This window comes from Podarcis muralis, chromosome 2 (assembly GCF_964188315.1).
Source record: "Podarcis muralis chromosome 2, rPodMur119.hap1.1, whole genome shotgun sequence".
NCBI lineage: Eukaryota > Metazoa > Chordata > Lepidosauria > Squamata > Lacertidae > Podarcis > Podarcis muralis.
The window spans coordinates 68,404,356-68,431,600 of record NC_135656.1 but is presented as its reverse complement, the minus strand read 5'-3'; the positions used below and the strand labels follow the sequence as shown (position 1 = coordinate 68,431,600).

Here is a 27,245-nt window from a genome sequence, read left to right as displayed (position 1 = left end):
ATATATATATGGTGGAAGATTTCACCATGTGGTTCCAGCTCCCCCAATCTGCAGTGGTGCAGCACAAGGAATCCTTACCTTGTACAGAGAACTCAAACTAGGATCTCAAAACTGTAAAACTCTCAATTCTGTAAGAACTGTATTTTTGTTTCATCCCTCTTATTCTGCAAAATGTTGCCCAACTAACTAAGCAATTCTCACAGTTCTTGCCTATAATGCCTCCCTTTTTAAAGAGTGAGGAGGAGCCTACAGTCTGAAGCTTGCTTTCATTTTGTAGAGGCCAAAGGCACGCAACTGTTCTGCTTCCCTAGATCTACTGATGTGCTTACCAGCTTTAGCACTGCTTTGGTTAAAACGCTGCCATCGCTTTTTGGGCGCTACGTGGCATACATCTCTAGGCTCATCACCCAAGGAGCCTTCTCTATCCAGTCCTGAATCCAACTCCCCATTTTCAAAGGAGTTGCAGCTCTCTCTCTTTTTATCATATTCTGACTTCATTCTTATACGAACTAAACTGTCATCAGAGGAACTTGCAGAGTCTTCATCAGGGGAGTGTCCCATCAACTCCCAAGACACTTTCCTTGCAACATCTTCCTTTGCATTGTCTAGAGCACTAGCAACTGAGCCTTGGGCAGCTCTATCCTGGCGGGGCACACTCTCAGCTGAATTAGACAACCGCTTTAGTGTTTTGCTCTTTGATGTTGCATTAGCTACTAGTTTAGATAGCTGCTTAGATTTTGGACAGCTGCGCCTTGCGGTGCAGTTTGTACCAGAAACAGAAGCGTTTGTGAGTTCCCTTTTGTTAGCACCGGGATCGATCAACTTGGTTGCGATACCATGTGAAAAAGAGGACTGACCTTCTTTGGGTTTCTGACACTCTGGTTCTCGAACACTATCTTGGCTTTTTTCTAATTTATGAGTGGTTCCCATTGTAGGCAAAGATGTCAAATCACTTTGAGTGTTACTTCCAGAACTATCATCGCTGTGAGAACTCCTATAAGAGACTATGTTCTGAGTAGTCATGATCTGCTTCTCTTTCGTCTTACTATCATGCATATCTTTCAACAACATTAATAAGGTGCTGAATTTATAATCGGGCTCAATAGGCAAATGGTTCTGCCCAGAGACAGATGAAAAGAGTAAGGGCACTGTGGTCTGAGGCGGCCCACAGTCTTTCGCTTCAACATTCATGGACCTATACGACAGCTCCTTCAGTTCTGAAAGCACGTGTTTCACAACTGCCGTTTCTATTTCAGCAGAATCACCGGGTTTCTCATTTGTGCTGTTCAGCAGTTTGGGGCCATCAGCCTTCCCACTTTTGTTAGGCATATCTAACTGAGACCCAGGAGAACCTTTGGTAGCAGAAAAGCAGCAGTCGGGGCTACATTCATCTTCCTTAAGAGAGGAGTCTGTCCCAGCAGCAGCTTCTTTATGCTTGCATTTTATACTTCTGAACTGAGGCTGTTTTGCATCCATTTGACTTATAAACCCCTTACTTTGGAGTGTAGTGTGCTTATCTACATTGATAAGATTGTCATTCCTGTAAACTGAAGCCACCTCAGCTGCAAGGGATGGCTCACGGAATTCCTCACCTCCTGTTTCAACATTGATATTCCTGTCTAGAGAACCTTCTGGAGGTTTGCGGCTTCGATTGCTGCTTTTTGAGACAGGTGCAGAATGTTTAATATCTCTTTGCCCGGAACACAGTTCTTTTCCACTTTTATTTACAGAGTCACTATTCTTCAAGACACTATAAGCTGCTGCTGCTGCTGCTAAACTTTGGTCAAGGGAGTCTAGATCACAGGTACCGTTATCCGATGAATCAGAGTCTATTTGTTTCCTCTCTGCTCCAGCATCAGTTCTGGAATAGTGCTGCTGTAGCTTTGAACTGCACGTGAAGCCTGCTGGATTTCTCTTTTTCTTCACATCCGCTTTGGATGTTTCCTGCTGGCAGCTGCTATTAGAGATATCAAACCCTGGTTTCTTATATTTGTTTTCGAATTGTCTTTCTCCAAAAGAAGAGAGCAAGTAGTTTTCCATGCTGCCTTTGGATCCCATTAGGCTCTTTGCTATTCTGCAAAGTTCATGAGAAGCCTGCTTCTCTGGCATATCTGCAGCAACCATATTTTTAGCTTTGCTTACTGGCCCTTTCCCCACACTTTCTCTCTTGGATGCCTCCAGTTTGGTGCTACTTTTTCTTACTCTAGTTCTCCTCCGGGTGTCGGAGCTCTTCTTGTTTCGGGATTTGGTGAACACTTTCCCCTTATCATGGGTCAAATGTTTGGAGTCCAATGTTAGTGATTTCAAACATCCATTCAGTTGTCTGCTCTGTTCATTTAAGGAGTCCTTTGTACAAGATCCCATTAAATGCGCATCCTTCTCACTGTCCGGTTTGCTGGAAGTCGGGGTGTATTTTTGAGCACTGTTCTGCTTTAGATAATCATTTGTAAGGCCAACACTGATCTCCCATTTTGCCAGAAACCTCTTAGGAACCTGGAAAGTATAGGAAGGGACAAAAACAAGTTACAAAAAAAATTATAATACAGAAAAAGATGAAATTACACACAGATATGAACATTATCTTCTTTCACAAAATGTAACTGCAGCACATAACTAAAGTACGCAGATCAAAGCTAGATTCATGGAGAACATGAATGTGACTTGTCATTTTTTATTTTGTCAACAAGGCCTAGAACATCATCTCTTGTCACAATGGACCCAGTTCCTCAGACTCCCTTCCTGTGAAAGTTAGATCAGGCACAGAGATCTGCTATATATTATCCCCTGTCATCTGAAGGTACAAGCGCCTAAATGATGTTCTGCTACTTTGATTGTTTTATAGCATCCACTATTGCCTGCTTACATTTCTTTTGCCAAAATTTGTGCTCCTTTTTGTTTTCCTCATTGGACAAGACTTTCATTTGCTAAGCAGGCAATAAGGGATGCTATAAAACAATCAAAGAGCACATTGCTTAAACATAAATACTAACAATAGAATATTATTTAAATACATTAGTAGCAGAACATCATTTAGGCTCTTGTACCTTCAGGTGACAGGGGATTCAAAGGTATGCTAAAGGAGGATAAAGAGACTGCAGAGAAGCTGAATAAATTATTTGCATCTGTTTCCTTGGTGGATTATAGCAGATCTCTGTGCCTGATCTAACTTTCACAGGAAGGGAGTCTGAGGAACTGAGTCAGTTGTGACAAGAGAGGATGTTCTAGGCCTTGCTGATAAAATAAAAAATGACAAAAGAAACCTTTTTGGCTCTAATAGCTCTTTGCCTCTGCTCATTAACCACTCTGGTATCCTCCTGGCCCTGGTGACACCTTTCCTGACCTGGAGAGATTTGGCGCTCTTGATTATGCCTTTCAACTTCCTTTTCCTTTCCCCCAATCCCTTCATTTCAGGAAAGTTTCATCTTTTGAAGTCAAATGTGACTGTGCTGGATTTTCTTGGCAACTGTCCATTTACAAATGTATGTAATTAGTTAGAACTATGGTCACTGCTCCCAGTAGGTACTATAATATTTACATCTCACACCAGGTCCTACATGCCACTTAAGTCCAGGAAGAGTCTGCTCCTTTGGGGATTTCTAGCTTGTCGGACTCTATGTCTTCTTTCACCCACAGAGTAGCATCACCTCCAGTATGCCCTTCTTGTTCCTTCTTATAGAGTTTGTACCCAGAGGTAACTGTGTCCTATTGGTTCTCTCCATTGTAGCAGGCTTCCATTATGTCCACTATATATCAATGCTCTCATCTAAGGCCAAGCACTCCAGCTCACTCATCTTGACTCAGAGGCTTCTAACACCAGTGTGTACACACACACACACACACACACACACACACACACACACACACACTCCTTCCAAAGGAGTCTAAAGTGGCAAACAACAAGGAATAAAACACTCCACATTTTAAAAACAATTCAAATACATATGCACAGTGGCAAATATATCAACTCAAAAGGCTTTTTACTCCATCTCCACAAATCTGACACGTACTTGCCTCTCAGTTGCTATCATGTGCCCCTGCGCTCTCAGTGACACATTCTACCCTCTCCCCAATTTAAATTATAATAATAATTCCCCCCCTTCCTCTCTGGGCCATGATTTGTTCTGAACAGGACTCTGCAGCTGCTTTCAACTTCCCCCACACAATCAATTTAAAAGCTGCTCTGTCACCTTTTTTTATTTTAAGCGCCAACAGTCTGGTTCCATTCTGGCTCCCCGAGAGCTTAGCAAGTTCCAAAACTGGAATATAGCTGAATCCTTCTGATCCTAGTCTCAAGAAAATGGTTGCCTGGATGTTTTATGCCAGAATCTCAGTTTTGGAAATATTAACACAGAGCTAGGACCACAAAATGGGGTGCTGGCTCCAGAAGGAATTCAAGCTGTAGACTAAGATTTTGAAATACAGTAGGTTTTCCTTCCTGCCCATATTACTCCACATTTGCCCTTCAGATACAATGTTTTCTCCATTAATAACATTGAAACGTGTTGCCAAAAGTTCTCTTTTATACCTGTAACTAACATAATGGCCAGATTTACATGATTATATTTCCAGTCTATTATCAGGTAGCTATATGGACAAGTCAACGCAAAAGACATTCCTTTATCAGCAGCCTCCAAGTCTCAAATGATATCAGTCATTTTTAAAGCAGTATAAGAAACGCAATCCCAAAAAATGGAGCACCTTTGCTTGCTGATGGAGTTCAGTGAGAGAGTTGAGCATGAGTTTAAATTTTTCCAACTGTGATCCATGGTCTTTAAGAAGTACTTCACTTCCACTAGATCATACACCTAGGTTTCGCACTCAGATGGGAACACTCAAGTACAAACCAAATGAGAACATGAGATTTACCTTGTGCTTGTAACCTTTCTCTTTTTGCTTCCCTCTTCTCCGAAGGACAGGCAGCTCTTCAAACTGATGTCTTCCTTCAAAGACTACAATAGCTTTCCCCACAACCCAAGCTCTTTCAGATGGGTCTCCCAAGGCTTCCACATAGTATTCTCGATGTGGTCTGCGATTGGACACTATCAAAGACAAAATTGGCAAGATTAGCATTTGGTGTCAAGGTGTAGGAATGCCCCCAAAATATTTTCTAAAACATATCTAACAAATGGGACCTGGAATAAATGATGCAACATGGGGGAGGGGGGGTTGCACCCTTGTTTTGTATTTCACTCAGGACTCCCCAGAGCACACTGGTTCCTGCCCTCTTGTTTGTCATATGCATTAATTGGCTCTATTTCTATTGCCACTCACCACCTGAGTTCACCATTAGAGGGTGATAGTCAAGTCCCTTTTGGACTTATTTTCTGGGTTCCAGGGTGCTGTACGGAAGGAGCAGATCCACATATTGTATGCACCAAATTTTGGTTTCAGGAAGCCATGACGATCGCTATGCCTAGGTCGATGGCTGCAGGAACAGAAAAGATGCTGGCTAAGCATCCTTGAATAAAGGGAGCATTCTTCCTACGACAAAAGCTTTGTGATAAATACGGCAGTGGAACCTATGAAGATGGGTTAACCTCTCTCTGATAGCAACACCAAAGGTGCCCCTAGATGACCGAATTCTGGTTACCTGCTATTCTAATTAAAAGCAAGGAGGAGGGCAAAATGTATTCCTGTAATCTATTCAAGCCTGAGCTGGAAGAACACAGCACTTTTGTTGAATTAAGAAAGAAGTATCTTATTACTTCAATACACTAATATAACTCTAGGTACCTTTTGATGTGAAATGTGTGGGTTTTTTTGTTCAGGTTTTACAGTTATGTCTCTGTATGATTAGACTGGGAAGCAGCTGTTCAATGGAAAATACCCCAATTATAAACCATGGGGTGGAAGAGGGAGAGGAGTGTAGGATAAGAAGTGGGCATTTTAATGAGAGTGAAGTTTCCCCCTGTTATCTGGTAATTGTCTGCATATGTGCCTTTATTCTATATGTGTGTCACATTAGAAGATAATTCTTTTTTCAACCAACATTTTATTTCCTTTTCAAAGACTGAAGTCTTTGTTTTGGACAAGTAGCTTAAGAAAGCAGAGCAGAACCAAGTACTTCCAAGGTTCTTCTTCCTGGCGTGGCAGAAATGACTTCTAGTTTGGATAAAGAAAGCTGAGAGATTCAGGGTTGCAATTAAGGAAGAGTAATGAAGAAGTCTGAGAATTTTGGTGTAAGTCATAATTTAATGGACTGATTTTTAATGGGTAAACTTGTTTAAGCGGATTACCAGAGAAAACCAGAGTATGGCTAGGGATTTGAAATGGGAGGTGTTTAAAATTAGGGAAACTGAGAAGTAAAACTGGGATGGTGCTCTTCTCTTTTTCTCTCAGTGTTTCTTTACAGCTTTTAGTTTATATTGTTTTTTCTCCCTCCCCCAACAGCACATTCCCTGAAATGCATGCTGGCTTGATGGTGTTGGGAGATGTAGAACAGGTCTGTGAATTTTGCATTTCTTGGGGCAAGCTTGTCTGTTTGCTGAGATTTGTACTTCCATTTTTTTGCTCAGGAATCTTCCATCTGGAACCAACAGACCTCACCACAGCAAGTCTGGTAGATACGGAGCTTTTGGTAAAATCATTTATGTACTCATTATTCCTCCCAAGTTCTCAAGTCTTTTTGAATATCCCTACATCTCACTTACTCTCTTTCAAATCTTGAGTAATTTTCATATATTGCTTAAGCAGACCTTTATAATATAGTGAAACATTCTTACTGCATTTGCTTTTAAGTTAGCTGGACTTAAAGGGAGGGTGTTAGAAGGATAACTGGTATTTTACCTATAATAACTTATGTACTATATGAGCAGTCAGTGCAAGTTGTTTCATATAGTGCATGTAGTTGTCCCATTATAATCATTTCATCTGTAGTGTAATTATTTATATATATATAATTTACTGTTCATTTTGTATTATGCTTTCACTGTCTTAAATAAATATACACAATTTTTCATGATATGTCGGTTATTTTTTTTGGTGTGGCTCTTGCTTTTGGTCCTATCCACATGCTCACTGAAGCAAACTAATACAGATTTAATTTAGAACCCATTTTTCAGGGAGAATTATATTAAACCAGTCTTTTTTTTTGAAATCCTGGAGAAAACTCCAAAGTTCCAAGTTTTGCTAGAGGTTGTTGGCCCTCTGCATTCACTGCTCCCTGTGTTTTACTTTTTGAATGAGTCAGGAGTTAAAAGGAGTTCAGAAGCTGTCGTCATTGGATAGATAAGCAAATGTTTCCCCAAAGAGAAACATCTTATGAATGAGTAAACAGCACAAGTTTTAATTGCTTTTTCTTCCCTGCTTCAGCATACATATTTCAGATACTGTTGGGGCGCTATTTGGACACTATGTGGACAAGAGTCTGGGAGAGGAGGTCAATGCATCTTTGGGGACCATTCTCTCAACCACTGCCTATTCTACTTCAAATTTTCAATTTTAGAAGAACAGTTTTACTCTTCAAAATGGTTCCTGGGTGAAGTTCTCAGGGATGCAAGCACAGTGTTGGGGGGGGGGGATATGGGGTTCTGAAGGACAGTGGATTTAATTCCAAATACCAGAGACTTTGCAATGGTGGCACACACGTTTTAAATTTCAATCAGAGGCAATAATTTACCTGTTGTGAAGAAATGAGCATAAATTTCCGCCCTTGATCCCAGCAATTCATAACATCTCCACTTGCTCACTCCTTGCACTTGGTCCACTCTCCCTACTCCTGTCTTCTTGGCTGATTTCTAACATTTTCACATTTTTCTCTCACCACTGAAGATTTCACTTCATGACATACTCCTTCAGCAAACCCACCCACTGAACGATATTCTCTTTCCACCAAAGCCTTCCTCTTGCACCTCCTAAACTCCAGAACTTTGAGAACTCCCTTCTTCACAATCTCCCAGTACGGAATACTTGAACAGTATCATGCACGTCTACTTCAACATAAGCCCTTTGAGTTTAACTGGACTTGCTCCGAGGAAAGTGGGCACAGGATGAGACCAAGTGCAATTCTATATACCTTTACCTAGCAGTAAGTCCAACTTAACTCAATGGGCTTGCTTCTAAGTGGAGAGCCATAGGCTTCCACTACCTACCTGTAATCCTAAACAAACCCCTAAGCAAACAAGTTCCACTGATTTCCATGAAACAATCTAATTATCCCAGGTTAGGGCTGGGCCTTTTTATCATCATTAGCATTCATGTAATGCCATCAATGCACATGGTTATGTATGCAATTAAAATAAGAAACGAAGGGCTTGCAATCTAAAACAGTGGTGCCTGTTACTACCCTTTCACTTTTTCATGGCAGGGTGACCAAGCCAAAAATATATAGAGAGAGTACAGGACTCCAGAACTTTTGACAGAGGAAGCTGCAGCAGGTGCAGCTTGCCTGACAAGCTATACAAACATTAAAGATACACAGCCCACCCCCCTCAACATCATCATCTTCACCCCGGCAGCTTATTTGACAGCCACCCTGGTCAATACACACTTATGGAGGCTAATCTGCAAAGTGAGCTGTGTATGGATAATACAAATCACTAAAACTCTGATCATGTAATGCAAATAAAATATTATTACCTTTCATTTTTGAATGCGTGTCTAGCACAGGATCATGGGAAATTTTACAGGGCCACCATGGACGCCTGTTGAACTTTGCCCATACAAGATCTCCAGTTTCATACTTCACCGGAGCAGGTTTCTTCTTATTTCGACCCTATGGAGAAAAAACAATAAACTGCATTGATATATAATTCACTCTAGTAGAAGCTGCTTGAGCCACCAGGACTGTAAACTGCAGTTGGCTTAAATCAGTTGATTAATTGCAAGAGGCTAAGAGTGGAAGGGCACACTTGTTTATTTTTGGTTTTGAGGTATTGCTGAAATAAGGATTGAGAAAGAAAATATCACAAATCTTCTCTTATTCTACCAAGGCTCTTGTGTACTGAACTGTAAACAGCAACGTTATAATGTGAAGATTTATAAACAAGTTATTTTACACTTCCTTTGGAAAAGAAACAAAGGCAACAATATTGAGATTACGGTAGCTTGTATCTAAACAAAAAAAAGTTAACTCAACTAACTGGTTAAAAGACAGATCAACTTAACATTCTTCCAATCAGTTAACAGATCTACAACCTACACATTGGGCAGGCCCAGCAGCCAATCCTGACTCTTTTCCTCATCAAACCAAACATTTGCCAAGGGCAAACTTATATCTCTAATAAATAAGCAGTTTTTAGAACTCTAAATGTGGATGAGTTGAACACAATAGTCACCTCTCCTAATGGAAAAACAGAATGGCTGCCCTTTCCTGTGAAGGAAACAGCTAAAGCTCTAAACTGGTACTAGGCAAAAAAAAGGGGGGGGTGAGGAGGGGAAGGGAGGAAATGAGATGTTATTGCTAAAATTGAGGATTTGGATACCCTTGCCTTTAGGAGGAACATTTTCAGTTCTAATGTTTCTTAGTGAGTGCAAAATGTGATCAAAGAATCAAGCTCTAGCCTTGCTTTTAAAGTGGAACACATGGGGCTAACGTCTCCTTCCACACTCTGAAAGGCCACCTCCCTCTCAAAGGCCTTCCAGAGAAGCATTCTGTGAAGGGATCCTTCCAAACAGAAATATCAACACCCAAAAATGTGTGTTCCTCTTTGCATTCTAGCCATGATTCTACATGTAAAATTACGGAAGGAGGAAATTTATAATTTTAAAACTAAGTGCTACACAAAAATTATTACGTGTTTGAAGCCACAATTGAAAATTAGTTCCTCAAACTAAATACAGCTTTATTAAATACGGCATCAACTTTTCCAGGTAAGACACAGAGATAGTTACAAACTATATATCCAGACACACCCACTTTCTTTGATGGATTAAAAATCTCCCCATATCAACACTAAATTGATTCATTTCAGCTCGCTCCAAAATAAAAAACAGAATGAATGGGTGAGCCTTTATTGCATCTTGCAGTCCCCAGAAGAACAGTGCAAAGATGTAGGTATGAGAAAGCAATAGAAAACGGGAAACTGAATTTGTAAACATATTAAAAACAATGCTTGTTGTGATGTACGGATGGCCAAGCCATGATTTGCAATCAACCAGGAATGCAGAATCGGAAACCATGGTTTGAAAACAATGGTGGTGTAGCATGATGCCTGAATCAAGAAACCATAATTACAGACTACAGTGGTGCCCCGCAAGACGAATGCCTCGCAAGACGGAAAACCCGCTAGACGAAAGGGTTTTCCGTTTTTGAGTTGCTTCGCAAGACGAATTTCCCTATGGGCTTGCTTCGCAAGACGAAACGTCTTGCTAGTCTTGCAATTTTCCCCCCGCTTTCCCCCCCTTTTTCTAAGCCGCTAAGCCGCTAATAGCCTTTTAGCAGCTAAGCCGCTAAGCCTTTAATAGCCGCTAAGCCGCTAATAGCGCTAATCCGCTAATCGGGTTGCTTCGCAAGACGAAAAAACCGCTAGACGAAGAGAATCGCGGAACGGATTCTTTTTGTCTTGCGAGGCACCACTGTACATTTGTGCTTCTTAAATGTCCAGTTAAAAATGCTGCATGCTGATTTTAACTAAATTTTAATATGTGAGGATGAACAGCTGAAAAGCAGAAGGAAGAGGCAGTGATTTGATGGAGTTAAGGAAGGTACTGTAGGGTGCTAAATTCTTGACCTGTTTCTCTAGAACACAGGAAAACCACACACCTGGAAACCCAAGGTGGGGGGGAAATAAACTGGGGAAAGTAGGTTCAGAAGAAAAGCATCTCCTTCTCCCCTTCCAAATTGTGCCCCCCCCCTCCATAGCAAGGTGGTAGAACACATATTTAGAACAATTGCTTTGCATACTAAATGTCCCCCGTTCAATCCATGGCCTTTCCAGGTAGGCCTTAGAAGGACAACTCTGGACCTCTGATGCTAGTCAGAGTAGCAAAACACTGAACTAGGTGGACCTATAAGATATAAAGCTGCTTCCTATGTTGCTTTCAACTCTTTAGCAGAAACCCAAGTCCTCAGATAAAGATCTGTCACAGAAATTTAGCTCTCATGTAATTTGTCATGAGTTCTGAAGTGAAAAGTTGTGAGTTCAACATTAAATTATTGGAGCCAGAGCACAACTGTACTAGTCATCTACTTCAATTTTCCACTACATAGAATACAGAGAAAGAGGAAGTGCCAAGGGCACATATCTGCAGTTAGGAAGACTTCGTGCTCGCAAAGTTAATTAAGAATTAAAGTGTGATTCAAAATGAAAGATACGCCTTGTTTTTTAAACAGACCAATGTTTTTAAAATTGTTATAAAACCATAATCTAAGTCCCCCAAATGTTGACCTTTTCTAGTCCAGCAAGCAATATTTAACTTTTTTTATTTTAAAAAAACCCATGATGCATTATGAGTCACAGTATTAGACTAATACAACATTAGGAAAGACACTACACATAAGAGAACATTCTTATGCTTGAGTTATACTGGCTGAGGGGCTACGTGGAACTCTGTGGAAGGAGAGACACTGGTGCCATAACAGATATGGCAGCATAGCACCATGGAATTGCAGCTGTTCCACTGGCACAGAAATGGCAGAGTGAAGAAGCCCTTCCCCACAGACCACTACCACATCCTCATTGACAACGTAGCTTTACAACAGCCCCAGACCACGTGCAAGAAATTTCTTCCCATTTACAGCAGTGGGAGGAAAACAAATAAAAAAATAGCCACCGCCCCGCCTCAGTGAGCACCTCTCTCACATAGGCTATGGTGTAGTCTCAATGCCCAAATGCAGCCTACCACCACAAGTATATAAACCACATACAGGGAGGTCATAACTCAAGATGACAAGTCATGCAGCGTGGGGCTTTTATTTCTCTTGTCTCTGGCGACACAGGGCTCACAAGAAGGGACTCCAGCAATACAAAAGAGGAAGAAACGGTGCTCTGCACACAAAGGGAACTCTTTGCACAAACAACGTGTGTCCCCAGAACCCTGCCAGGAACTGGAGCACAGTGTGAACATTTGTTTTCCTGAACCCTCACAGGAACCTTGCAGCAACTCCCTCACAGCACTCGTAACAGCTGGGGGTGCCAGGACAAAACACCCCACACAAACAAGTAAGGGGACAGGGCAAGCATGCTACAAAATACATCCATTTTTCACCGTCTCCCACATCTCATCACCTCATCGCCACATACTATCCAAACTGTATTACTCTAACGCTATGCTTCAGCATAGCGATTTATAGTGCTGGAGGAGACTCTTGAGAGTCCCATGGACTGCAAGAAGATCAAACCTATCTTAAGGAAATCAGCCCTGAGTGCTCACTGGAAGGACAGATCCTGAAGCTGAGACTCCAATACTTTGGCCACCTCATGAGAAGAGAAGACTCCCTGGAAAAGACCCTGATGTTGGGAAAGATTGAGGGCACAAGGAGAAGGGGATGACAGAGGACGAGATGGTTGGACAATGTTCTCAAAGCTGCTGAAGCATTGTTGTTGTTTAGTCGTTTAATGGTGTCCGACTCTTCGTGACCCCATGGACCAGAGATGCCAGGCACTCCTGTCTTCCGCTACCTCCTGCAGTTTGGTCAAACTCATGTTAGTAACTTCGACCTCTTTCTTTGGAACACACATTCACTTCCTACATTTCAAAACCCAACACATAAACACAGATGCCATTCTAATTTTCAGTTCTCCTTGTAAGGTAGCTTATAGAGATGATCACACTAAGTAAGAAATTGCTAAACAAATTATATTAAATTCACAAGCGCTCAGTCATGGCAGAGACGTATCAAGCTCAGCCAAAAGCTCCCTTTTGAAACAGTCATACTATTAATAGTCTTAATTATTGCACATACCCAATAACTATCTTTTTCATAAAGCCACTTTAAAGCGGTTTTCAGCTCCACCGATCTCATTGGAAGCAGCAGAATAAATCACATGCTTGCACAAATTAACACTAGGGTTCTGTCTCCAGCGAATATCATTTCTGTAGCTTTTCTCCATCTCATTAACAACTGTGATGCTCCTTGCTCATTAAGAAAGTGATGGGAAGATTACAGGCACTTTCTAGTTCCCTAGCAATCCAAAGAATGGCTTTAAATGGCCTTGGCACCTCCCCACCCCCTTCTGTGAGTTTTGCTTTGGTGTTTTTGGCTGAGGGGGAGATTAGTTCTACTGTACTTGAAACAGAACTGTAGCTATGATTCAGGTGTTCTCCAGGTCTCTCAAGAACAACAACATTTGCACAGTGCCTTAATTGTTAAAGTGCTTAATCCACATTATCTCATCAATCTTCACTACTACCTTATAAAAATAGTTAAGCCCAGTCCTATTTCTCCCTGCATATTTCAGGCGGAGGGGCTGAACCATGGCTGTGCTAGGGCAAGAGGACTGCATCCTGCCCTTCAAAACAAATCTTGGTATTACAGAACCAAGAAGCGACAGTGAATATAACACTACCACTTGAGTTACTCAGCAGGGAAGGTCTCCTAGGCACAAACAGCCCTGACTTGTGATTGTAAAACAAAAAAAAATTAAAGGGGGAGGGCAAATGCCAAGAGCTCTCTGTGAGCCACTGAAAATGTCTGGGGGAGGGGTATATATGGCCTGCAGGTTTACCAGCCCTGCTTCAGAGGGCATGCAACTCTGTTCTGTTCACACCTAGTAGTATGTTTGTGAAATACTGTACAGTCGTACCCTGGTTGTCGAACTCAATCCATTCCGTGAATCCATTTGACTCCCGTAACAGTTTGAAAACCAAGGCGCGGCCTCCGATTGGCTGCAGGAGCTTCCTGCACTCATTCGGAAGCCGCAGAAGTCACATCAGACGTTCGGCTTCCAAAAAACATTTGCAAACTCACTTCTGGGTTTGCGGTGTTTGGGAGCCAAAACGTCCGAGTACTGAGGTGTTCGACAACCAAGGTATGACTGTAGTTGTATTTAATTAATGTTGTGGTCATATAAAATAAATTAAAAGTATTTATTTTAGCTCATTATGGCTCTGAACCATAAGGATGTTTCACAGGCAATGGTGAGATACCAAGTGCTTAGGGTATGGAGACAGCAGAGGGGAAAAACCAGAGTGCAAACCACAGATTGAAAACAGGGCACTCAGTTTAGGCAGAAAGGCTGACTGTGTAAACTGGAATGTTTCACATGGGATGATCCAGAAAAAGGGCTGCATGCATTTCACAAGTCCACTTATTAATTTAGTTGCCCCAGAACTAACATGCCTGTTTCCTTACAGCAAATGGAAGTCAATATGGAAAATGCTGACGGGGTGAAGGCAGGAAGAAAGTGGGAAACGGAGGACATAACAAAAGGGTGGGTAAATAGGCAAAGTCAATAAAACCCATAGCAAAGGTAAAGGAATAAGCCTGGGAGATGAAGGATGGGAATAAGATTTATTGACTGCAACCTTCACACATATGCCTGGGTGTAAGGTCCATTCGACACACTATCTTTGGCCTTTAAAAAGTGGGTGAGAAGTTTTTGTTGTATTTCTCTTTCCTCTTGGTGTTAATGTATCCATGTGTGATTTACTGTCCGTTTGTTGGGTTGTAAGACACTTTGGGTTGTCCTGGGCCAGATGAAGCAACTGATAAATTTAGTAAACAAAAAGAAATAATAATAATCCCTATGGGTGGTAGTCAACCACGATGTCCCATCAGTACAAGAATTTCCTTGTATGCTACAGGGGTTTCCCCCTTTCCTCTCCAAATCTGCTTTGTGTAACAGACACAATGACTCTTACACCTTTACTCAATAGGCTACATTCCAGCCAAGCAAGAGCTGTGGATTTCTACACATCCACAACCACCTCTCCATCCAAGCAAGCGAGCAAATTACATTATCTAGAACAGTGTTTCCCAACCTTGTGCCTCCAGCTGTTTTTGAACTACAACTCCCATCATCCCTGACTAGCAAGACCAGTGGCAAGGGATGATGGGAATTGTAGGCCAAAAACAGCTGGAGGCACAAGGTTGGGAAACACTGATCTAGAACATATTCCAGTAAGGCAATTGTGGGGCAGGGCCAGCAAGAGGTGGGGCCTCAAGGGTGGGGCATGGCCTGGGAAGAGTCTCAAAGGCCAGACAGAGATCAGGAAGACTGGACTGAGTCCCTGGGCCTGAGGTTCCTCACTCCTGGTTTTGCAAGATGTTTCCTTTCTCTTCAAAGGTATAGATTCCTGCTACCTAATTGTACTATGAAATCAATCACATTTCTGAACAGTGAGGCACACAGACACTCAAGAGCCAATTTAAAGATGCAGCAACTCACTGATAATATCTCACATTACACAACTGCAAGAGCATCGTGAAGAAACTTAAAACACTAATGTGCTAGTGTTAGTAATAACTAATCTATTGGAAAAGGAGCCTCCTCTGAATAACCTATTAAAGAAAGCGCAGGCATGATGCGATACTTCACTACTACTTGTTTACTTCTTACAAAAGTTCTGTCATAAGGTAAGTTGTTTTTTAAAAAACATGGTCATCCTTAGAAGTGTTCATCCCGATTTAGCATGCTGTACCCTATTGCTTCTTGACAAGCAAGGGCTCCAAGAGCCAAGCTTATTTCTCCTTGAAAAGAAATATTCCTAAAAGGAAAGTAATTGGCCTCTAGCAAGGACTGCATCTGTCAAGTACATCCCAGAACTTGTTCACAAATTATGCTACAGTTTATGGTTATATGTGACATAGAAGTTTGATGTAAAACTCACCCATCCGCAGCAGCAGGGATTGCCTGTTGTAAATAATTTCAAATAGTTTTTTCCCAAATTAATGGCTTTAACAGCATCATTTTTAAAATCCTAATCAGCAACTAGCCATTGTTTGGGCAGGGTACTGAAACTGCCCTGGATGACGTCATTTGTCGGGAGAGAGATTGGGAGAATGCAACCCTGCTCATTTCTTTTGACCTTCTGGTGACTTTTGATACCATTGACCATAAGCATCCTTCTGGAATAGCGGCCCAGAAGTGGTCGTTGGGGCACTATACTTCTTGTCACCCATGCAATTTAACATCTATATGAAGCCACTAGGACCAGTCATCAGCTGTTTTGGAGTGATGTGTCACCAATATATATGAATGACACCCAGCGCTCTCTCTCTCTCTCTCTCTCTCTCTCTCTCCCCCATCTGTATCAGAAGAGCTGGCTGAGGCATCAAGACAGGTGTTTGGAGGCAGTGATGAGCTGCATGGGGGCCAACAAAGTGAAACTAAACTGTGCAACAAAGTGCTATGTGTTCTCAAGTCCGGGAGGTGGAAAGCCCACCTTTTCTGATGGGTTTGCACTTCCTTAGAAGGAGCAGGTTTGTAGCTTGGGTGTACTCCTGGATCCAGCATTGTCACTTGACATGCTGAAGACCCATCTCTTTATCATGGCCTTTGACACCTGAGGAATATCTTTTCAGGACTCATCCTATTCTTCTGACCATAGTTCATGTTACAACCTTCCATGGGACCTCCTGGTAAAGGGAGGGTAATAAATTTTGTAATAATGATATAGTTTGGATGTAGTGACAGAGGGTAAATCCTACTTCACCCCCACAGCCACAACTGCAATTTTCTCCATACATCTTCTATAGCTTCCAAGTTGGCAACTTGAGTGGGGGGTCAAGGCTGGGATCAGAGAATATTCCATAGGGGGATGGATTTGGCTCTGGGAGTTATTTGTTGCTGATCTGGGATTCTAAAGGGTATGAACTAAGATTATCCACTGACTGAATTTCAGTCAGTTAAAATTCTGTAGCTGTTTACATCTGAGTGTAAGCAAAACCTCCAGATAGATACCATTTGAGCTTTCGAAGGAAATGTGAGGCAACTAATGTTAGCAGAAGCTACTATTCATTGTTAGAAAGAAACAAAGAAACAAATATAGTGTTTTTTATGAACAGTAACCACATTGGAACCTCCAAAAAATAAAGATAAACTCTCTGATCGACTGGTCATCATTTGTCTACATAAATTAAAATTTCCTCCCACCAATAAATCAACTGTTATCCTAGATGCAGCTAGACGGCCTAAGCCCATTGAAATAAATTGAATTAAGGCAGCAATGCTAAAATCAATTACCAGGAAGTAAATCCCACTGAACTTAAATGATACTTTTGAGGAAACATGCCTGGGACTGTACTGCAAAATGTCCTTCTGCATGTGGCAGACTATTTTGGTTAAAGCTTTTGGGTTAAATTAGGACCATTAATTCTGCTACAAATGAACACTACTGAGAAGACTGCCAGTTTCACTGGGGGGGGGGGATAAGGTAATATATAGCACCCTTGATAGAGATTAGCAAATCTCTAAAAAGTAAAATGGGCTTACCAGAACTTCCATATGTCACTACAGACTAAATGCTGCAGTATATATCTGACATGTGCATGTTGCCTATGCATGTGGCTGAAGGATCTCAGAAAAAGAAAAGTTAAAATTAAATCTCTTGCTTCATGCACAAAACTTAAATTTATGATTTTGGGTTTTAAACATTTAAAAGTACAAGCAGTGTTCACGCAAGCCAATGAGGCTTCTGAATGCAACTGAGTGGCTGATTTGACTGGAAGGAAGCCTAAGGGGGCAAATTAATGCATCAACCTGTACTGCAAACAGAGAGGTATAGGGGACTTTTGACTGGGAACCCAAACAAGCTTCAGCTTCACTTCTGACCTTCAATATTAACAGCAGGCTACATTGCAGAGCTGCTGTAAGCTTTTCTCTCTCAGCACAGCATTCCAACTTGCAACCAGTGTTAGAAACTCAGATATATAATCTAACCCCAGAGTCAGCCACGACTGGACCTAATGATCAGGGGTCCCTTTACCTTTACCTCAGGACTGCAAGTTGATGTAAATGGCTCAGAGCCTAGCCTTCAGTATTCAGTGTGAACTACACTACAGAGCTGTCATAAACTACTCTCTCGCAGCCTTTCCAATGAATTGCACTTGCTTTGGAACTTCAATTAGCAGGGCAATTTTAAAAAAAAGTGTTTCACACTAAAAAAATAACAGTAAGAAAGAACAAGAACTCTTCCTTTTGCTGCTACCTTTTGTGGTTTTAGTCCAGTTGGGGTTGATACACTGGTGCCCGATCTGGCCTACATTCCTCCAGCTATTTCATTACATCAAAGGTGGACTAATTTAAATAAATGTGATTTAAATCACAAAAAGGCCAGTTTAAATTTCTGATTGAAGTTTCTCATTGGTGATTCATATATTTTTAAAAACAATGTATAATAATTTGTCCATGTTGGCTTACAACTAGGATCTACACTCTAATTATATACTTTGTATAATTATATATACACTTGATATTTTTCATAATTTTATAAAATGATACATGGTGACCACTTATTTGATTCCCCCCCCCATTCCATATGTCAGAAGTGCTGTTACTTATGGGAAGAGCATTTCATTTTCATAAGATGAAATGTCCTTGTTTATAAATATTCATAATTTGGTATGGGGGAAAATACAGATACAGTGGTGCCTCGCAAGACGAAATTAATTCGTTCCGCAAGTTTTTTCTTCTTGCGAGTTTTTCGTCTTGCGAAGCACGGTTTCCCATAGGAATGCATTGAAAATCAATTAATGCGTTCCTATGGAAACCGCTTGCCAGGCTGGCGGTGCGGAGAAGGGCTTTTCTCCCCACCACAAGCCTTCAGGACAGGTATGGGAACAGAGGGGAAGGCGCGCAGCGCTTCTCCTCTGTTCCTGGGCTTGCGGTGGGAGGAGGGTTTTTCCTCCCCACCGCCAACATTCAGAACAGCCTTCCGAAGCCTGGCGGCGGGGCGGAGAGACCTCCGCCCCGCCGCCAGGCTTCGGAGCATCCATCCACCACCAACATTCAGAGACCTCCGTCCCGCCACCAGGCTTCGGAGCATCCATCCGAAGCCTGGCGGGGGGCGGAGAGACCTCCGCCCCGCCGCCCGGCTTCGGAGCAGCCTTCCGAAGCCTGGTGGCGGGAGGAGGTCTCTCCGCCCCGCTGCCAGCCTTCGGAGGAGGTCCGAGGACAGTGGGAAAGACGCGCTGCGCTTCCCCGCTGTCCCGGAGATTTCCCTATGGGCTTTCGTCTTGCGAAGGAAGCCCATAGGGGAATTCGTTTTGCGAGGCGCCTCCAAAACAGAAAACCCTTTTGTCTAGCGGGTTTTCCGTCTTGCGAGGCGTTCGTCTTGCGGGGCACCACTGTATCAGATAATTACAGGATACAGAAGTATCTTAGCCATATACAGGATGGCATCTTCAGATGTCAAAGGTTGGCAATCATCACGTGTGATGACCTGCTAGTTCTTTGCCCCTAGCATCAAGGCCATTAACAGCAGTTTTCCATGTGATTCTTTATTTGCATTTGTGTTGCTTTCCTAACTCAATGTCTTTCATAAAGCCCTATCAATTTTGAGGCAGTTTTCCATTCAGACCCCCTTGGGTATTACGATTGACAGAGGAGGCCCTCTTGGCAGTTCTGTCACCCTCACAAGTTTGGAGATTGACAGCTCAGAAGAGGGCATTCTCTGTGGCAACCCCTAAACTGTGGAAGGCTCTCCCCAAAGAAGTGCATCTGACACCTCACTTTTGTGGTGATCATCATATGCTGAAGATGTGCCTTCATCATCATATGCCTTTGACACCTGAGAAATTTTACAATATATTCCACTGACTGTAATTTGTTTTAAATTATTTCAATATTGTATTTTTTAAATTGTTGTAATGCACCATGGGACCTCATGGTGAAAAACAGGGAAGAAATCTAATAAATAATAATAACTGCAACAAACCAGTGTTTTTGGAAATGCAGACGCACCATTTCAAGCCTCCCTTTCCCCATGTGTCTAATGGAAGCTTTCTTGCTTTTTGAAGCAAGCCAAGTTCCCAGTTTTCGAAGCACATGGGAGAGTGTGGTTTTCACAAATAGCAAACCGGAGTTCAATTGTGCGATATTATACAAACCTATTTTCCATATTCATATGAAATGAGAAGCTAAAGTTTGTTTCAAAATGCAATGGAAGCCTTAATCCTCCATACACCCCAAAGGAAGGAAGAAGAGAAATGTATGAGAGTCACCATAGGATGCCCATGTCAACCATAGGATGCCAACAACAAACTATGGTATGATTTGATAGCTGGATGGAGCCAATAATTGTAGGATTAACATGCTTTTTTTAGTCTGATTATACTAAAGGTAAAGGGACCCCTGACATTAGGTCCACTGGTGACCGACTCTGGGGTTGTGGCGCTCATCTCGCTTTATTGGCCGAGGGAGCTGGCGTACAGCTTCAGGGTCATGTGACCAGCATGACTAAGCCGCTTCTGGTGAACCAGAGCAGCGCACGGAAACGCCGTTTACCTTCCCGCCGGAGCGGTACCTATTTATCTACTTGCATTTGACGTGCTTTCGAACTGCTAGGTTGGCAGGAGCTGGGACCGAGCAATGGGAGCTCACCCCATCGCGGGGATTCAAACTGCCGACCTTCTGATCGGCAAGTCCTAGGCTCTGTGGTTTAACCCACAGCGCCACCCGCATCCCCCTGATTATACTAGGCTACTTCTAAAAAGAGAAACTTACAGGGAGCAATTCAAAATCCCACACTTCTGATCATTCCATCAGCACAAGTATCTTTACTTGTCAGATGAGACAATACCCCTCTTCTCCCATGTGGTGTTCTGAGGGTTCTCCTGACTCTCTAGAACGGATCTGGGGGAGGTGGAGAGGGAGCGTTGGGGGAGGAGAGGGAAAGCCCAACTGTGCTAGTGGGAGCCCTTGCAACAATATTTAATTATTACTATTCTTAACTCATTAATTTTTATCCATTTTAACTACATCACATGCAAACAGCACCAAGTGATGGGCACAGAAGCTCATACATAGCTCTTGCAATAATCACACCATGAATTGTCATGTGCTCTCACCCCTAGAAGAAGAGTGCTTGAGAACACAAGAGATACTGATTCATGCTGTTGGGACTTGAAGATCTATTCAACTGTGGTGGGAGAGAAACCTAACCCCCAAAATGCATACAGGTTTTAGCAGCTTGCAAAGATGCAATGGTCATCTATGAGAACTTCACATGAATGTTATGGCTACAATAACGAAATAACATGTGATAATAGGATCACTGGATTACTTGAGCTAACTTCAAAGAACAATAATTTCAAACGTAACCAAAATTAGTCATAGAATTATTGCTTAAGGTATTTCTGTAATAATAGCTCCCTTGGCTTAAACCATCCCTGGCACATGAGCCTCAGACACCAGAGTAGCCAACAGCATTTTCTTGCTTGCTTTTAAACCTTGAATGGACCCATTGCTCAGAGACAATTGCAAGACCAGAATTATGAGACAACCACAAACAAAATTATTTTCTGAGATTTTCTGATGTCATTCTTTCGGTAAGCTCTCTTCCATCTTTACACGCCTTACAAAAAAAGGTCTGATTTCCAAATACCCCCTTTCAAGAAAGGCATTTCTCATCAATATTTATGCACCAGCATTCTATTTTTTAAATATTTGCATTAAAAAGCCATTATACAATGAGACAATCAAAAGAATTCTGCACAACTAAAAACAAAAAAAAAACTCCTAACAGAAACTAGATGCCATACACTTTGAAAATGTTTTATAATGGTTGTCCATTTCAACTGTAACTCAATGTAATAATGAATTTTGGAAGTAAAACTGATTCTGTTATTAAGTAGAACTATCTGCAAAGTGCTGTGATATCACTTATGGCCTCACTGGGGCCCCAATCAATCATGCAGGTTGTTTTTTTTATAGCACCACTTAAGAGGTATTCTCACTTTAGTGCCACAGAGAAGGGGATGCTTCTTCCAAGATGATGCTTGCTACGAAACATGCATGCAATATCCAAAACCGAAAGAGGGTATCCAACATTACTCATACTTAGACCAGTCCATTGATTTCCATGAGACTACTCATTGAGTATGACTTAGTTGGATATCACCCAATGCCTACATTGCTAGCCTCAGAATCATTCGTTTTACATATATGCAAATTTAATTGCTAGAGTAATAGGCTTAAACTCAGATCATATTAAGATTTCTTTAATGGGACAATATCCTTAATAAAAAAAACATTGGGTTGCATTTAGCTAAATCACTGCACATGCAGAATGACTCTTGTGAGTGCAACATACCATAATTTCCCCTCCATCTCTTACCCCTGCACCACCCCCCAAATCTACTCCAGAGTGTTGGGGAAAACTCCAGAGGGTTGAGGATGCAGTAAGGAAGGAGAAAGAAGTAAAAGTTCTGTTGCACTTCTGGAAGCTGTTCCATGCATTCAGATATTAAGTTGGATACAACCCATTTCTTCTCTGTACAGTATTCAGGTGCACATGTGTGTGTTAACACCTGCACAATGCTATCTGCTCCACAAACATTTAGGCAATACTTTATGCAATACTCTGGAATTAGTAACTATCAGTAGAAATAATATCAGATGTGACAGTGACATTATTTTGGAAAGAGGTCTCTCAGTAACTGAAATACCAAAGCCAGGTAAATTCTAATGTAACTGCACAAAACACTTAAAGTTCTACAATACCATATCTATTCTTGCCATGGTACACAATATTCTAGTAGACTTTTCCAACATGTTGTTTCACAAATGTTGTGAAAATAATTTCACAACACTATCCTACGCACGTTTACTTAGAAATCAGTTCCACTGTGTGCATTCCCAGGTAGATGTACACAGGACTGCAACTTTATGCACTATTTGCAAAGTTACACCTGAATGCAAGTCTTTTGACTTGAAGTATTCTCAAACTACAGTAGGCCCAGTTCGCATGCAACTCTAAGCCAAATCATTGCTAAGTGTGAATGTGCAAGCACTCAGAATAATAATTATGGCCTGGTCTTCTTACTGCCACACTACCTGGAGATTAAGGTACAGATTAATTTACCGTTATTTCCAAATTCAGACTCACAGTTTTTCTTCCTCAGACAAACCACAAACCCAGATTAAGATATAATGCTGAGCCAAACCATGGCTTAATTTCAGTAGCACACCATCAGGAAGATCAAGGGAGAACTAGCCACATTTTTTTTTTACTGAACATATTAACATACTGAAATTTCACCATGGCTTTGTTTAGCTTTATGTACAAACCAGGCCATTATCACCACCATTAAAAGTCAACAAACACACCTCAGTTCTCCTCTTAAAAGAATTCAGAACCATAAAAAAATACTCTGCATGCACTAGTTCATTCTGCAAAAGAGAAAACAATGCAAGTCTTCACACTTTTCACTTAAACTATTAAATGAAATCTCATTTTAGTAATGGAGTGTTTTGTTTTAACTGAGGCCACTTCACACATGCTATCTTAACTGCAAATGTATACCAGGACATAAGATGTAAACACTTGCTTGCATTATCATATGCATTCCACACCACATGTAAAATGCAATGCATGTGCATTTTAAGGTTTGCTATCTCTCATTCATATATATATATATATATATATATATGCTTTCGTAGATTTTCACGGGTATAGGTATGCAGGTTTTGGTGTCCTCGGGTGTCTTCCCGTGTAAAAGTTGGGGTGTCTAGGCGACGTAAAAGTTGGGGTGTCTAGGCGACCTCGTCGAAACGTCGCCTAGACACCCCAACTTTTACACGGGAAGACACCCGAGGACACCAAAACCTGCATATATATATATATATATATATATATATGCAGGTTTTGGTGTCCTCGGGTGTCTTCCCGTGTAAAAGTTGGGGTGTCTAGGCGACGTTTCGACGAGGTCTCACTCGTCATCTTCAGGCTGGAGATGACGAGTGAGACCTCGTCGAAACGTCGCCTAGACACCCCAACTTTTACACGGGAAGACACCCGAGGACACCAAAACCTGCATTCCTGTACCCGTGAAAATCTACGAAAGCATATATATATATATATATAGGTGTAATACTGATGCACTGAAAAGCCACAACTGATAGCAAGTTTCTAAAGAGTGCACATGCATCAAGAAAAATCTATGCACAAGAGTATACACATTTTCTTACTATTACCTTGTGGGAAACAGCCCTATTAACCTTACAAAGACAGCCAGAAATCAAAGACTAAACCTTTTTAGCATATGCAACTATAATATAATTTTTTAAAAAAGAAAATCACTAAGAATCTGCTGAAAAGGAAAACCGAAGAGCAGGTTTTCTGTCTGAATAATGTTTTGGCTTTCCAGCTATCATAGTTGTTGGGTTTTTTTAAATACAGTACCTCATTTCAGCTAACAGTGCAAAAAGTAAGTATAAGGAGCAGGAGTTTGTGAGGGGTGCATGCTTTCAAACACGTTTATAAAGTTACCAAATCTTAATTCTTGTTACAACCAGCAGAGAAAGATGACAAGTCATGTGTTCAGGGGAATTATATTCAAATGTGTGGAGGGGAATTATATTCAATTCAGCTTCTGTGACAAGGAATTTTTTTCCACTGTGTCAACTTCTAGGATTGTACGCCAGGCAGAAGGACCACAAAACAAGTTGTTTTCAAAGCTCTTGTTCAAACTACCTTCCTTTAATTATCTGCACTTTGCTTTGCAAATGAAACAAAACACATGGAAACTCTACAACCTGTTAACTCCACCCACCTCCAACTCTCGCTCTCTCTGTAACAGCAACAGACCAGAGGAACACCATGTAGAACATTTCCCCATAAATAAATTTGCAGAGAACTTAACGGGTACCCCAAGACTGCTTACAGGTGGCAATGCTGCTGCTGCTGCTGAGGTTGATGATTTTGCAGTAATTGAAGTTTCAAGCCTTTCTATCAAGTTTCCTAGAGTGATGGGACCCTGGGCTGGATTTTCTTTTTCAGATACCTTCTTCGTAATGCTGCACTGTTTTTCTGTTTTTAAATCTGTATCTCCAGGAAAATAAGACACTGGGCGCAGGTCTAGTTTTTCAGTTCTATTTCCTACTGCAGCCTCTTTGCAAGTGTTACTTTGTATTTGCTCTCGAGGAAAGCCGATTGGGAACAAGGTAGACATTGTCTCATTGTGTCTAATTTCTATGGAGCGTCCTCCTTGGATCTCCTCAATCAGCTCCATCCCATCCTCGGGCTCTCCCTCCTCACTGTAGGTGCCGGTGTCTCTGTCCTCCATCATAAACTCACTTTCCTCTTCTGGGCTTTCATCTGCTTTTAGGAATGATGTTTCGGAATCCACCTCCGGGTCGTCCTCCAAGCAAGGAGAGATGGAATCAAAATCCAGGAGTCTTGCCGAGTCATGCCGGGTGAAGTCTTCTGAGTCGGTTAAGACTGAAGAATCGCAGAGCTCCGCGCTGGAGTCGCTCCTTTCAACTTCCTGCAAACAATCAGAGCCATCTTTTGAGCCATTTAAATATTCGGCACTGAACATGGAGGCCAAATCCTGCAGCCTGCGCAGCGGGATGTAGCAGGGGGAAGGGTTTGGGCCATAGGCAGCAGCAGCAGCCTTTGACTGCATGGTGCACCCATTAGGTGGCTCGGGGCTTCGGCTCTGACCCTCCCCCCCGTAAGGGCCGTCCCCGTTCTCCGGCACATCTAACGCCAAAGGGCTGGCGAAGGGGGGCAGGTAGCCCCTCCTGCTCACTTCGCAGGCCTGATCCATCCTGTGCGGCGGGCATCAACCTGTGAAGCAAACACAGCAACAATGGGGTCAGGCAAACCCTCCAGGGCCTTGTTCTCCAAAATGGCAGCCACTTCTACTGCTGCTGCTGCTCCTCCTCCTCCTCCGCGGCGGCGGCGGCGGCAGAGGCCCAGCAAACGCCTCCCGCTCCTGGTTCTGGGGCCGCAGAGAGCCTCCACCGAGCCGGCTGCATGCCTCTTCCACCGGCCCGCAGCTACCCAGGCAACATTGCCTCCTGATCGGCGCAGCCAAATGTCGCCTTTCACAATAGCGCAGCATCCATCCTGCCGCTGCTGGTTGCAGGGAGCGCAGCAGAGCAGGCCTGGCCTGGCCTGGCTCCTCGCACTCTCCCCCTACCTCCTCGCCCCCGCCTCTCAGAGATCTGCAGCTGCTGAGCAGGGATCGCTCCAGCAAAGGCTTCTGGATCTTTCATCCTCTTCCGCCCCCGCCCCCACCCCGGCCGCCGTTTGCCACCACCCGGCTTCTGCACTAGGCCCGAGACACCGGCTGGCGTGCCTTGCCCCACCCCCACCCCGTTTCCAGAGGCCCTCCGGGTGAGGGTTGCGGCGCCCTTGCAATGTCCGGGTGGAATCTGCCCGCAGACACCAGTTTCCGCCTTGGGGGAGAACAGGGAAGTCTTTCCTGCAGTTTACCTGTCGGACTCTGTTTCCCCCACCCTTGCACAGGGCCAAAGGGAAGAGCCGACTTGGCTCCTCCGGTCCCTACCAGCTCCGTCTCCAGCCCAGCTGCCTGCCAGCTTCTTTTCGCTTGCTAGCTCCTTTCCTCGCCCGCGCGCGCCCGCGCGACGCTGCTGCACGCGCGCCCCCGCGGCTGTCCCCTGTGCGCGCCCGCGCGCGCCCCCTCACTGACTCTTGGGGTTCAGCAGCAGCAGCAGCGCCAGCGAAGGGCTGCGCTGTCCAATCAGCGCGCGCGTGCGCGTCTGCCCGTCGCTGCGCATGGCCTCCCCCCTTCCTTGGGGCACTTACGCGGCCCCTGCGCCTTCGGACGCCCCCTAGCGCTCAGGGCGGCCGCCCCTCCCTTGCCCCACCTATTGCTCCTTGCCCTGGGCTCCTCAGCCTGTTCCAAAGGGCTGGCGTCGTTTTGCCGTCCTGCCCGGCCTGGCCTCGGCCTCCCTCCCTTCCCACTGCACATGGCGCCGCAGCTCCCTTCTCTGCCCGCGCTGGACAAGCCCTGCCTCTCTCGCTGCCAGCGCCCAGCACCATCCTTCCCCTCAGCCTTGCTTCGTACCAAGCCACCCCGGCAGGGCGCCGCCTGCGAGGCCAGGCCTCTGCTAGCTCCCCCGCCAAGCGCTGCAAGCAGAGAGCAGGAGCGAGCAAAGATGGTGGATGTGGAGCTCGCCCACCCACCCGCTGGGCAGCCGCCGCCGCCGCCGCTCTCTTTGCCAGCCCAGAGGAGGGGAGGGGGAGCCCCTCAGACGCCCCGTGACCAGCAGCCAACCGGGCTTAGTCCTGCCTCGGTGTCCTCTCCCAGGCACATGGTGCGCCTGGGGCTAAGCTGCTTTTCACCTCAGGCACGGTGGGGTCCTGGGAGCCTAAGCGACCTCGCAAGCCTTGTCCCCCTCTCTAACGGGGGAGAGGGAAACGGGGAGGGTTCCTCGGCCACTGAAGTTGGG

The 27,245-nt window shown here is 43.4% G+C and overlaps 1 protein-coding gene across 17 annotated transcripts in view; it reads right to left on the bottom strand.

The window, feature by feature from the left end:
* Nucleotides 1-27,038, bottom strand: part of NSD1 (nuclear receptor binding SET domain protein 1) — a 61,961-nt gene extending 34,923 nt beyond the window's left edge. For 3 of the 17 annotated variants that reach the window (XM_077924668.1, XM_077924655.1, XM_077924667.1), the window contains exons 1-4: nt 24,596-25,963; nt 8,578-8,713; nt 4,867-5,039; nt 330-2,493 (exon numbers count right to left, since the gene is read on the bottom strand). In XM_077924668.1, the coding sequence (XP_077780794.1) occupies nt 330-2,493; nt 4,867-5,039; nt 8,578-8,713; nt 24,596-25,594 (3,472 nt within the window). In that variant the 5' untranslated portion in view covers nt 25,595-25,963. The other 14 variants (XM_077924662.1, XM_077924663.1, XM_077924665.1 and 11 more) reach the window with 12 other exon arrangements.
* Between the last annotated feature and the right edge of the window lie 207 nt (nt 27,039-27,245).